The sequence below is a fragment of the Bemisia tabaci genome, chromosome 2 (genome assembly GCF_918797505.1).
Source record: "Bemisia tabaci chromosome 2, PGI_BMITA_v3".
Lineage (NCBI taxonomy): Eukaryota > Metazoa > Arthropoda > Insecta > Hemiptera > Aleyrodidae > Bemisia > Bemisia tabaci.
This window is the reverse complement of record NC_092794.1, coordinates 64,449,087-64,461,279: the sequence shown is the minus strand read 5'-3', so window position 1 is coordinate 64,461,279 and position 12,193 is coordinate 64,449,087. Positions and strand designations below refer to the sequence as shown.

Below are 12,193 nucleotides of genomic sequence, written 5' to 3'. Positions count from 1 at the left end.
TGAGTAAACATTGCAGCATGGGAATTTTTTCACTTCAGCCCGTGCATCAATGAGCATTGAGGAAATTTTAAAGTTGTTCAGCCGTGTTCACCTGACCTGTCGAAGTCGAAAACAATTTTTGATTGAGCGTGGTTACTGTTTTTCTGAGATTTAAAAATCTAATTTATTTAAATAACCTTTTCGCATCGTGTGAAATTTGTTCACGGACCGCGAATCTACGAGTCAAAAATGTCGGATGACCGTAAGGTGAGTATGTGGGAAACCATCATCTTTTTTTTCGATCCAAAGAACTTGGAGGTTAGGTCTCTATTTAATTTATTTTACCGCCTTTGATCGCTCATCTTCCGAAAACTATCTTTTTCTTATTTCTTTCAAGCTGACTAAAGTTGGCTTGCTCTCAGCCATCACAGCTAGAAACGAGAAAACCGTTTCAAAAGTGACGATATTCACACAACTTTGAAGACGTACGAGAAGTTGCCGAAATCGGCGCTATTCATCCACATCCATGTTCCAGGCCTGAATTACCTGTCAAGACCTCTGAGTTTTGAAGTATGATCGTCGAAGAATAGTCTAATTTTTAGGTCTTGCATCTGCGTGGTCTCCTAAGTACCTGGGTTGCAGATGGTATTCAGCATCTAATGATGAAATGTACTGAGACCACCGTAAGTAAGTTTTGGCTGCTCTCTACAACATACTGTCACTAATTAACTCAGCTGCATCTTAAAATTTGGGTTAAATAAGTTGTACTTCTGACTGTCATAAGCAGTCGACCAAGCCATGTCAGCACATGTCGGTGTCTTCACTCGCGATTAACCCCTGATGGCAATTGAACAATTGAACGATGGCATTGCAATTGCTCACAAACCACAAATTATCAGTTGCCAACTTAGTAACTGACATGATTTCTAGTTGTCTTGTTGTCACCTTCCGGCCTAAGTATCACAAGCACCATGTGCTATTTTAAAGTTTCTGCTACTGTTTTACTTATTTACAGAGAGATGGTTCAACAAAGCTGTCAGAAAATTTCACTGCATTCTCTTTGTGCCGCAAATAAAATTCAGTGAAATTTTCAAACAGATTCAACCAACAATTTCTCTATCTAAACATAAAATAAAATAACAGAAATTTTGAAATGTTGCATGGTGCATGTGACACTTTGGCCAGAAGGTGACGATGTGTTCACCAAATTCCAATGCGATCTTAAGATCTGGAGGCCCTCAGTGGCAATTCATGTAAAAGAAACCAAGGGGACGTTCCTGTTGCCCCCCCCCCCCCTCATCTATTCTGTCCAAAGTGTACTTAAACAGGGACTGCATCTCTTAGCCCACCTTCAAAATAGTTGATAATTTCAAATAAATCCCTCAGTCCCCTGAAATTCAAATTAGCTAACACGCACTGGAATAGAAAATGTCAAAAAATGAGTTATGCCCACAACTGTGCCATGCGGGTCAAAACTTGCCATCAGTTTGTGTTTGGGTTAGTGCTGACTTCCTCTCACCCAACAGTTTGGATTCACTACTTGTATAGTAAGCTACTTCATGTTTCTTTTCATATTAGGATTCATTTCTGAAATGGTACCACTCCCGAACCTTAAACCATAAAACCTTCAAATTTGACTCCCTTTACATTATTCACTAATTCTCAATTTATTTCATTGTGTTCTTTTCAGGACTCCAAAGGAGAAGATCATATCAACTTGAAAGTGCTAGGAAATGACAACACCATTGTCCAGTTCAAAATTAAAAAGCACACAGCTTTGTCCAAGCTCATGAAAGCTTACTGTGAGAGAGTGGTATGTTCTTATTTTACAAATTATTTTTTTATAGCCATTCCTGTTTTGAAAATAGAGCTTTACTTTACTAATGAATGACCAGAGGGAACTCATATGATGAACTTTGCAACAACATAGCAGGCCAATGACTCTCCTTACATCTTGAAAAAACTTTAGTCAGTTGATGTAAAGTTCATTTCAAGCCAAGAGCCACCAAATGGACCTCGCTCAACAGAAAGGAACCAAGCTTCATCAGCTATTGCCAAATTTAACCGGGCAATTTACTTTTTTACGAGAGAACGTTTTTGCGGAATCCCTTGAAAATTGTAATGAGCTTGCTCGGTACTATGGAGAAAATTCACTGAAATATGCATGAAAATCCGCACAACTGCTTTCATGTAAAAAATTTAACCGCCCAATTAAATTTGGCAATAGCTGATGTGGCTTTGTTCCTTTCTGTTTATCATGGTCCAAATTATACTTATCAAAATGTGCACAAGCCGAGATATTCTTATTTGGAGATGCTTGTACTTTTTACGACAGTGGCAAAAGGATTGCCGTAAGTCACCTTACCTCTCTCTCCTGTAGTATTCCTGAGTTGGCAACCCTCTCCCCCCCCCCCCCCTTCGAAGTATCTGCGAGTTTATCTTTAAAGTTTCATTATTTTCCCTCAAGTGAAAAATAGAATCAGGAGAGCAGGGATGAGAATAGGAAATCTTAATCAAACAGGATGACAAACGAGGATTGACACAAACAAGTAGACAGTTCCTTTCCTCTTAAAGCAAAGAGCCTTTCCAGGCTGAAACTTTTAAATTAGCCTACTTAATCTAAATTTGAATGAAGTTTCTGTGAAAGCATTGATTAATGAAGAGCAAGGCAGCAGGATGCGTGCATCCGCATCTTTCCCATATGGACATGACACAACTTTTACCACTTCAGAAAGCCTTTCATCAGCTCTTTTCTTGCAGGCTCTTTCATTGGGAAAGGTCTCCCAAGATTGTGACAGAAGGGACTAGGTTGAATGATAGTTGCCAGAGAGAGAGAGATGTCACATATTCATATTTTACGTTGCTCATGGAGCAAGAGTGAGAGAATACTGATGTCTAAGACAGTCTTCTCATACTTACTCATGCAAATTCTGCAACACCTTAATGCAGTTACTGGTCATAGAAAGTGTCCAACGATAGTCTTCATTATTTGTTCTGGTTCCCATGCCCCCTATGCAGAGGTTGTTAATCAGATTTTGGGAAGCAAAAATCCTTTCATATCCAATCTGATTATATTGAAACTTGAAAGTGTTGTACATGGCAAAAAGGATGGGTATGCTAATCATTGTGACTTGTATACACAACTTCTGCCTACGTTTGATGCAAAAACAAAACCTCAAAAATCATCATTGAAGCTCTTAAAGTTAAAGACATCTTGTAGGAATGTCCCAATTAATTAAAATTTTGCAAAACAAATATTGTTTATTTTGCAATGGCATCAGAGAGAAGCTTTAGAGATAACATTTCCTCAGTTTTTGGTTGATCAGTCATTGTATTTAATTACAGGGTTTTGCCATGGCAGCAGTCAGATTCAGGTTTGACGGCACACCAATCAGCAAGGATGACACACCAGCCTCCCTTGAAATGGACGAAGGAGACACCATTGAGGTGTACCAGCAGCAGACTGGAGGCAGTTAAGTCAAAATCATCAAATTCTTTTCCTATAAGTTAAGTTGAATTTCTATTGGATCTGTTTAATGTCTTTTTTCTTTCCTAGCAGTTTTAAAATGTTCTGAAAAGATGCTTTCAAACTTATTCACTCAAGCTGTAATTTTTTTAATGCTCAAATTCACTGTCGTATCCTTCAGAATGGTATGATATTGGAACCCAGAATCCAACAGATAATTGCTGAATTTTGAATACCTGCTGTCATTTAGGTACTACAAGAAAAATATTTCAAATTGCTCAGCACCTATTTTTTCCTCATGCCTACCATATTGACAGCTAAATATGAAATATGGGTATCTCAATGGCAATGTTTAGAAATCTGTGTTAATCTTTTATTTTCTTCAAGGAAATCTGACCATAGCCATTGATATATTTGTTTATAATTAACAAGCAAAGCTACATGAGAAAGTAAATTGAATCAAAATATGTATTTGATAAGGAAGAATGGGTGGTCACGAGTGTTATTGTATTTTCTGCAATTGTTGGAGATTCAGAGTCGTGTATAAGTGACATTTTGTACTTATGGAAAGGGGGGTTGTAGAACTACCTGATGAACCTCTTATTAAGTGGATTGGAGGGGGTTGGGGTAAAAAATGAGTAGAAAGTGCCTGATGTCATCAATAGATAGCTCTTTATTGATGGTCTAAGTTCTGTATCTTTTTAGTCCACTTATAATTGGTGTAATAATCTTGCATTTTGCTAAATTTTGATGTCCTAATCCCTTATCTTATGAAAGGATTGAAAATTATACTGTCTCAAAACCGATCTTTTTCATGATCAATATTTTCCCCTTCAAACTGAATGCTGAGGTCATCTTTTTGTTTTTGGGACTTCTTCAATCTTAAGATGAGAGCCTGCAGTTAGATTTCATAACAAGTAAAAGTCACTATAATGCTTCTTAAAACTTGAATCATTTTTCAATGATTAATATTTTCCTCCAAATTTTCCGGACGTTTTTTCTACTTATATTTTTAGCTTTTGATGCTACAGAATTTGTAACAGAAGTTCTTTTTAAAACATTTTTAGCTTTTCTTTAAGTTCTGATCCAATTCAACTTTTACTTTTTGCTTGTACAGATGTATATATCATGATGACAGTGGTTGCCACTAGAACTTGTAAAATTCGATCAAAGCAGCTTCTTTCTGTAAATATTAGTTAAATAAGAAGAAAGAAAAAATTAAACACAAAATTATCTGAAGTGTATAATATATGTTTTACAGCTCTTGCGTTTTTCCAGTCATTGTGACATCAAATTCCTCTTGCTTCGTTCTTAAAGTTGAAATTGTGCGTTGAACTCACTTACCTATTATGTAAATTCACTACATTTTATTCTTCTTTTTTTATCACAATAATTAGTAATATCTATTCTTTATTTATTATTTTAACGTTACATCTTTAAACTTTCTCACGTACACAACAATGCACATACATAGCTAATCATTTGCATCATACGTCTCGATCATTTTCTTTAGATTAACTCTAAAGTAGGACTGTAATACATAAAATAAAAAAAAAATTTAAGAAGGTGTAATCGCAATCTAATCCCTTCTCTTTTATGTCTCCATTTTCTCTAAAGTAACCCCCATTTGCTGTTGTTTAAGGTTTTGAAACGCATACTTACATTGGAAAGTTTCCCAGTCAAAATACAATTTGTAATAATTGAGGGATACGTATCGAGGAATACTTTAAAATGTTTGAGTATTTAATCAGAAAAACCTTTCTACTTCAGCATTAATTGGACCGTGTTCAGCAAGGAAGCCAATTCCATTGCGGTGTTTTCAAAATCATGCAGCTCCTTCTTTATCAGAAGGAATATTGAACGTATGTACTAAAATTTTTTGGTGGAAAAATGAAGGCTGTGTAAACTTCAGGGCATTTTCCAGATAAATAAAAAGTTGCACGATTTTGAAACATTATAATGGTCTCGGTTCTTTTTTTTTAAAAGGCTGTTTAATTTAACCTACCATTTTGCAATGAAAGCTATTTTCGTTTTGGTACCCGCAACAACTAAACAATTTACCATATTATGGTTTATTGGCTTCTGTGGCAGCCATGTCCAATGATATCTACAGATATTGTAAATACATATAATTAAGTATTCACATATTCTTTTTTTAATTTCTTATTGATATTGTATCTTTGTTGAAAATCCTGTATGTTATGCTGTGAAACATTACAGAAAATTCGTACTACTAACTTTTGATTTTTTATTAATCAAGTTTTTTTTTTCCTTTCATTTTTGCTCACAACAGTGCAGTCATATCATCAGCTAATAATCTTTGAATCTTTGGCAAAAAATAATATTTTCAGCCAATTTCTAATATTTTTATGCTTACAGTAAACGGGCAGTAAAATCAAGTAATATTGCTGTAACATTTTAAAGGAGGTATGTTGAAAAAAATCTGATTCACATGGTCATGATTGATGAAAACAGCCATTAAGTGCAAATTATTTTATTTAATATGAATTTTATCTGGATCTAGGTTTGTTAAACTTCAAATGAAAGCTTCCATCTAACAATTCATCATAATGATTTGAGCGATTGTCAAACTGATCCCATTAAGATGACAGAATCAACAAAGATTTAGGAATGAGAGCCTTGCACTTGATATGCTTAAGAATCTGTAATATTCGTCCCTATCCTGAAGGAAGAGCCCCCTAGTTTTTCTCAAAACATCATTGAGCAGATTCTTTCGTAGATGAATTTAAGCTTTTTTCTTCTGTCTTGTGTCCAATTTTTTCGTTGAACCTTTGTGAAGTGTATAAAAAGTGCTTCCTGCGATCATTGTTATTACGCTGAAAATAACAATGTACTCAGCCCGGTTTTCAAATGGCGTACCGCAGATTCCATACCATATAGCCCTTTCTGAGGGAGGGCCACCAGGTACGCAATGGAAATCAAAGTATGCCTCATCGTAGTCCTCAATACATAAATATTTTCTTTTCTTCAGTACCTGAAAAATGAAATGCTTTGTTAAATTTTCCACCATTTTTATTACCAAACTCTGGAAGCAGAAAAATGTGGTCTTGTATCAAAAATAGGACTTGGATGAAATGAAAAACGTTATTTTCCTTTTCACAACTCCAAACGCTTATGTTTAACTCCATACATGTTAAATTTAGATGTTCAATATAAAGAATGAATGAAGCACTCACCATTCCCAGAACTGTTTGCACAGATGTGTATTCATTGCAAGGGCCTACAGGCTCATGTAATCCAATGGAAACTTCTTTCTCTGGAGATCCAAAAATTCCGCAGCCATAAAAAAGTCCATAGTGAATCAAGAGGTGTGGAATGAGGATTTTTGTGTAATCCTTTTCTTCCGTGCTGGTGAAAGAGGGAAATGAAGAATTATTTTTAGAGTGGAAAGCTCAACAAGCAATTCTGTTACCATTTTATTCTTTCAGTCCAATTATTAGCTCTTAATTTAGCACCATCAGTAGTTTAATTCGTCCTCCTTATCAAGAACTGCAATTTTATTTCAATGTATTTTAGAATGGCTGTTTGAATTTTGAAAAGGTTTTTTTTAAAAAAAAAATCAATGAAAACATTACCAATGGATATTAACCATCTTTGTCAACCCAATACTCTAGGTATACAAAAATGTAGAATGACAGTTTGTATGGAACTTCTACTTATTCAGTCAAACAAACAAAGTTTAAATTATAATTTTTACCGAATAGGTGTTCTCAAACCAGATGCCATCATATTTGTGCAGACAATCATAGCGAAAACTGAGAATAAGGTGAAGAAGGTCACCTCCGAGTGAATTTTTAAGACGTCATGCAAAGGATGGTATATTAGCACAAAGAATAAAATGCCTGTTGGGGTTCCAAGAAGCACTGCACACATAACTGATTTCAGCTCTGTTATTACACCTCGCCTAGAAGAAGAAAAAAAAGAAAATAAAAAATCAAGACTTTTTTGAGAGGCTAGGAGTTGTAACCCATCTTAAGAAAGCGAATTTTTGTTGATCTAAAGGACAAAGAAACATTCATTAGAATAGAGCTCTTGCATGTCGTAGGGATTTTCGATTTAAATACTTTGTTTGAGCAATCATGAGAAAGACGTTGGTGCCACTAGTGCCGCTGCTTTTTTCTGAAACAAACTTTAAAGCTCAATGAAAGCTCTCGAAGTTAAGGCTGTAGAGGAAGGGATATCCTACATTATGGTCAGAGTCCAGCTCTATGGCAATGGGTAAAAAATTGTTGTTGTAGAAGGAGCTAATAAAGCTCCTTTAATTCATGGCCTTTACCATGCATTCATACGCTTAGAAAGAAGAGCTCAAAGGAGAATGATTAGTCAGTACTTAATCCATGATACTGAATTCACAGAGTGGAAAAAATAGACTTCAAACCTGGAGAAGAGAAGTTCACCTATTCTGAAGATTTTTTTTTGCTGACTGACTCTGGTCGCAAGAGTAATTGAACCAAAATGTGAAGCCAGCACTGAAAGTCGCGTGGAAAAAGTAGGAGTTCCATGGTACCCAGTAATGTCTGTCGTAAATATTGGGATCCGTATCATGCCACGTCCAATGGACAAATTTTACGCTCATTATATCGTAAGGTAAATCAATCAATACAACGAATAGTCCCACTGTAACATAATGATCCCTCATTTAACATACTTAGACTCACTGTTTAATCATTCCCTCCCCCTCCTTCCAAATGAAAAAAGAAATATTCAATACAAGCTTTGTAGTTTTTTTTTTTTTTTTTTTTTTTTTTTTATTGTAAATTTTGTCAATTTTCTACCACTTGAACAATTAACAATAATAATTTGGATGATATCATAGAAAATGTTACGAGAAACGGAGGATTCATTCAATAAAGTGTTCTCCTCAAATAGCACAAAGGTCCATTTGCCTAGAATTGCATAGGTAATTGGTTTTCCTGCTCTCATTCTTCCTTATTTGTAACACAATATATAGAGCAGAAAACAGGAACTTAAATGGCAGGTTTACTTAAGGAAATATTATGAGGTAGGCATAAGTACTGTGGTAACTGAAAAAAAAAAAAAAGTCAGAACCTACCTGCAAAAGGAAATATTCTTTGTGGAAGATTCATTTTGGTCACTGCGAAAGTTGCTTGACAGTAAAAAGAAGGATCTAGGACAGAAAAATGTATCCAAAAAAGTTAGCTACTATATGTCTTTATTTCCTTTGCTCCCCACCTCTTTTAATACAAAAAATATTAAATCATCACTTTATGCGACAAGCTTACCTACTTTTTACTTCCCAAACAGCTTATTTACAATCCTCAGAAGTTCAGCAAATTTCACCTAATCATATCCAAGACCCCAAAATTTTTTCTTTCTCTAGATTTGTCTCTTTCTTTTTGGAGGGAAGGAGGAGTCATAATTTTCCGCGAAGGTTCAGTTTCTCAGACTTCGAAGCACGTGAGCTGCGAAAATGACCCTCCCACAAGCTAGTAGCCACCTTTTCGCGCCATTTTTCCCGCGCACATTCAATGCGCAGCGAGGTAAAAAGCGCGCGTAATTTGATTTGACGCGTGCAGGTACGCTTGAGCGTCTATACTTTTCTCAGTATGTATCTAATCATAACTTAGATAGGAGTATTTCTTAGATTTTTTTTTACGTGGGGTGAAACTCCACTGTAGTTTTAGAAGAATTTAGGCTAATCAATCATGCGTTTTTACTTTTACTCGATTTGAAGGTTTTCAAATTAGTATGCTCTGTACCTACTTGAATCACTCTTGCTGTAGGCATAATGTAGAACATTCTGCTCATAATTTTGATTTATAATTGAACCTCTCTGAGCTTTGGTTCTTATTGAAGGAGGACCACTTCAGTGAATTTGTGTGTCCTAATTTTTCTTTTAAAGCAACAAATATTCTGTTGAGCTTTTACACTACAATCTCTCGTCCTAAATCCATTGGGAATGCAAAAAAAAAGAAGCTGTTAGATCTACGTGGAGAAAGCAATATTTTTTCCTCTCCACAAATTGCAGATTGGTCTGACTAGGTTTTATTGCTAGGTAAGTACATTATTTTTTAATAAACCCTTTTTTACAATGTAAGTATGTAGTAGGTTTTGTTATCAAACTCTGCTAAAAACATTGTCATTATTTGCATTTTCTCATATTTGTGTTGTATAATAATTACGAACGTCTTACATAATAAAATAATGTGGAGAGGCAGGCGTCCTCCGAGAAACATAACAGGTGTCGTTGAGTGCCAAAAATTATCAACATCAGGTAAAATATAACAGATTGTCTCAATAAGTATACCATGAAGAACTGTAGCAATCCAGAGATAGGGCCATCGTCCTCCTGTCAGGAAGGCTGAAAAAAAAATAGAATTAAAGGAGAAAACCATGCTGTTGTAGTAACTGTATTACAGCAATGCAAGTATTTTTTTTTTAAACATACTCAAAAAACGTGTGTCGAAAAGATGAATATTGACTAATTTTTAAGTTCCTTTGCAGAGATGAGCAAAAACGTACCAATAGCTGAAGTTAAAACATGCCTTTACGTCAGACTGCAACCTTACAAATCTCCAACCAAATGCTGTATTTTCCTCTTATTTTTTAAGAAAAATATACCTAACCAACAGTAATACTTTTCAGTTCAGCTAAGGCCACCATAGTGCATCACACTTATTGTCCCTAAAGTTTCTTTCAAATCTAATAATGCTGTATCATCGTTTCTAATCTCGCCAAACAGTGCAGCCGCCGGTCGGTGCTATACGCATATTAGCGCCTACAAGAGTGCGTGAATACTTCACGCATTGCGCCAAACCCAGTGCTCCGCCGCTGCGGTCGCTGGTCGGCGCGGCAAGTATAATAGCGCCTACAAGGGTGCATGGATACTTCACGCATTGCGCCAAACACACAGTATGCGGTCGCTGTACCGGTTGACGCATGAGTCTTTGAAAACTTTGATAGGTATATGTTGTTCTGGTGGCCGATTGCAAAATGTTTCTGCAAAGAAACCTTCTATACATTGATTTTCCCATTAGATTGTCCTTCTTCAGAGCTAATTCGACTGGATTACAGTTTGTTAGTTTCATTTCCAAAAGTAAGCGCAAGTATAGTCAGAGGTTCTAAAACATCGCAAAGGAGATATTCGTTTTCAATTTCAGACACGATATGTGTTTGTCGGCCATTAAATGACTGATTATTGCAATGCTAAATAATTTAACTCTTGTGAGATACTAAAGGATCATGTATTAGCTAAAAATATTAAACAAATACCAGACTTTTACCATGAATCAAAGTTGTAACTCCTCCGATGATGAAAGAGGTTTGTGCCAAGATGTATGTTGGCTGTAAATTCCATAGCGTTTTTATTGGATGTAATTTCATAAACCAGTTCATCACCTATAAATAAAAGAAATTTCATACTCAAAATTTGCTATGCTTCACAATAATAACTTTTGATTTACTTAGGTGAAATTCATATGAGAATGAAATAAGTAATTAAAAATCTAAGGGAGACATGGGTATTGATAACTTTTTTCAAAAATAAACATTTTATTGGAAGAATTTTGGCAATGCCCGACTGTTCATACGGCGTTCTTCTTTACCACGACAGTGTTTGCAACTATTCGAGCCGGGAGATATATAAACGAAAAATTAATAGTAATAAGTCGCTTTGCCATTTCAACGAAACGAATCTATGATGAAGTGTTCAAAGGAATCCGGTCCAAGTGCTTGGAATAAATTCTAAGGAAGGCATTGACAAAAATCAAGTGAATGTTTCTTTTCAAGTTTTTCTTTACTTAGGTACTACTACTTAGGTTTAAATAGGAGAAAAGACCCTGTTGCCAATTTACTGGATCCGCCAATGACTTCGACGGAAGCGAAGCCAGCGGGAGATGAGGTGAATGACCGCGCGCAAAGCAACAGAAAGAAAACCGGAACACAAGCAGCGCCTAAGTAAAAGTAAACGATATCCTCTTATTTTTCTAAAAAAAATTGAAGAATTTTAAAGGCTCGAATATCTGGTTGAATATGGAAAATCCTCAGATGCATTACCACACTCAAAAAAAAAAAAAAAAAGAAAAAAAAAAAATCGTGAGAACCGGCCTGATCGATTAAATGTATATTTCGCCTTCGAAAGGAGTTATACTTACCCCATTGTGTGCAATTTTTTGGAGCTTTAAACCCGAATGAAATAAGTCAGCGGTACTCTCAGCCATGAAAATTTGATTGATTTCACAAAGTCGCAATTTAAATCGAGAGAAAAACGTAAAATAATAAAAAAAAAAAAAATAAGTACGGAGATTTTTACAGCGATCTCAGATTTTTTATGTAAGGAAAAAAATTCACAAGAAAAGGGAGACAGAGTTATTCCAACATTTCCTTTTTGCATTTGCTATACTTCACCAATGAGTGCTGTTGAGTCACTTGAGTAGGCATGATGCGAAGAGGAAATTTTCTCTTATATATTTGTACTTTTATCTTATCAAGTTGCCTAATTTTTTAACTCAAGCATTTTTCTTATCTATAACGTAGAGATACCTAAGTATTTCCATATTCATTGGCTGAAGTTTAATTTCTACAGGTGCGCTCTTTCATAATGAATATTAAAGATATAGTCCATTAAAATGTACCTACAAATTAGCCCACTTTCAACAAAATATCACCCGGTCCCGGTATCCACCTGTAAAATTGTTGTCGCCTTTTTTCCAGGCTGATTTGCTTTCTTTTTTTTTGGGGGGGGGGGTGGGAGGCGAGATGAGATTT

The 12,193-nt window shown here is 35.5% G+C and overlaps 2 protein-coding genes across 3 annotated transcripts; one reads left to right on the top strand and one right to left on the bottom strand.

Annotated features, from left to right (window-relative positions):
• Positions 1 to 78: 78 nt before the first annotated feature.
• Sumo (Small ubiquitin like modifier) lies at positions 79 to 5,682 on the top strand. Its single transcript, XM_019055204.2, has 3 exons — positions 79 to 246; positions 1,670 to 1,792; positions 3,325 to 5,682. Exons 1-3 carry the CDS (start codon positions 229 to 231, stop codon positions 3,454 to 3,456), a joined length of 273 nt encoding a protein of 90 aa, XP_018910749.1. The 5' UTR covers positions 79 to 228; the 3' UTR covers positions 3,457 to 5,682.
• Positions 5,683 to 5,923: 241 nt separating this feature from the next.
• Positions 5,924 to 11,882, bottom strand: LOC109039627 (uncharacterized). 2 transcript variants are annotated; one of them, XM_019055200.2, is made up of 8 exons: positions 11,581 to 11,878; positions 10,711 to 10,825; positions 9,621 to 9,788; positions 8,520 to 8,594; positions 7,864 to 8,083; positions 7,164 to 7,370; positions 6,643 to 6,814; positions 5,924 to 6,440 (listed from the first exon to the last, which is right to left on the bottom strand). In XM_019055200.2, exons 1-8 carry the CDS (start codon positions 11,644 to 11,646, stop codon positions 6,192 to 6,194), a joined length of 1,272 nt encoding a protein of 423 aa, XP_018910745.1. In that variant the 5' UTR covers positions 11,647 to 11,878; the 3' UTR covers positions 5,924 to 6,191. The 2 variants fall into 2 exon arrangements, with proteins under 2 accessions (XP_018910745.1, XP_072152166.1); XM_072296065.1 differs by lacking the exon at positions 7,164 to 7,370 and having other exon boundaries at positions 11,581 to 11,882.
• Between the last annotated feature and the right edge of the window lie 311 nt (positions 11,883 to 12,193).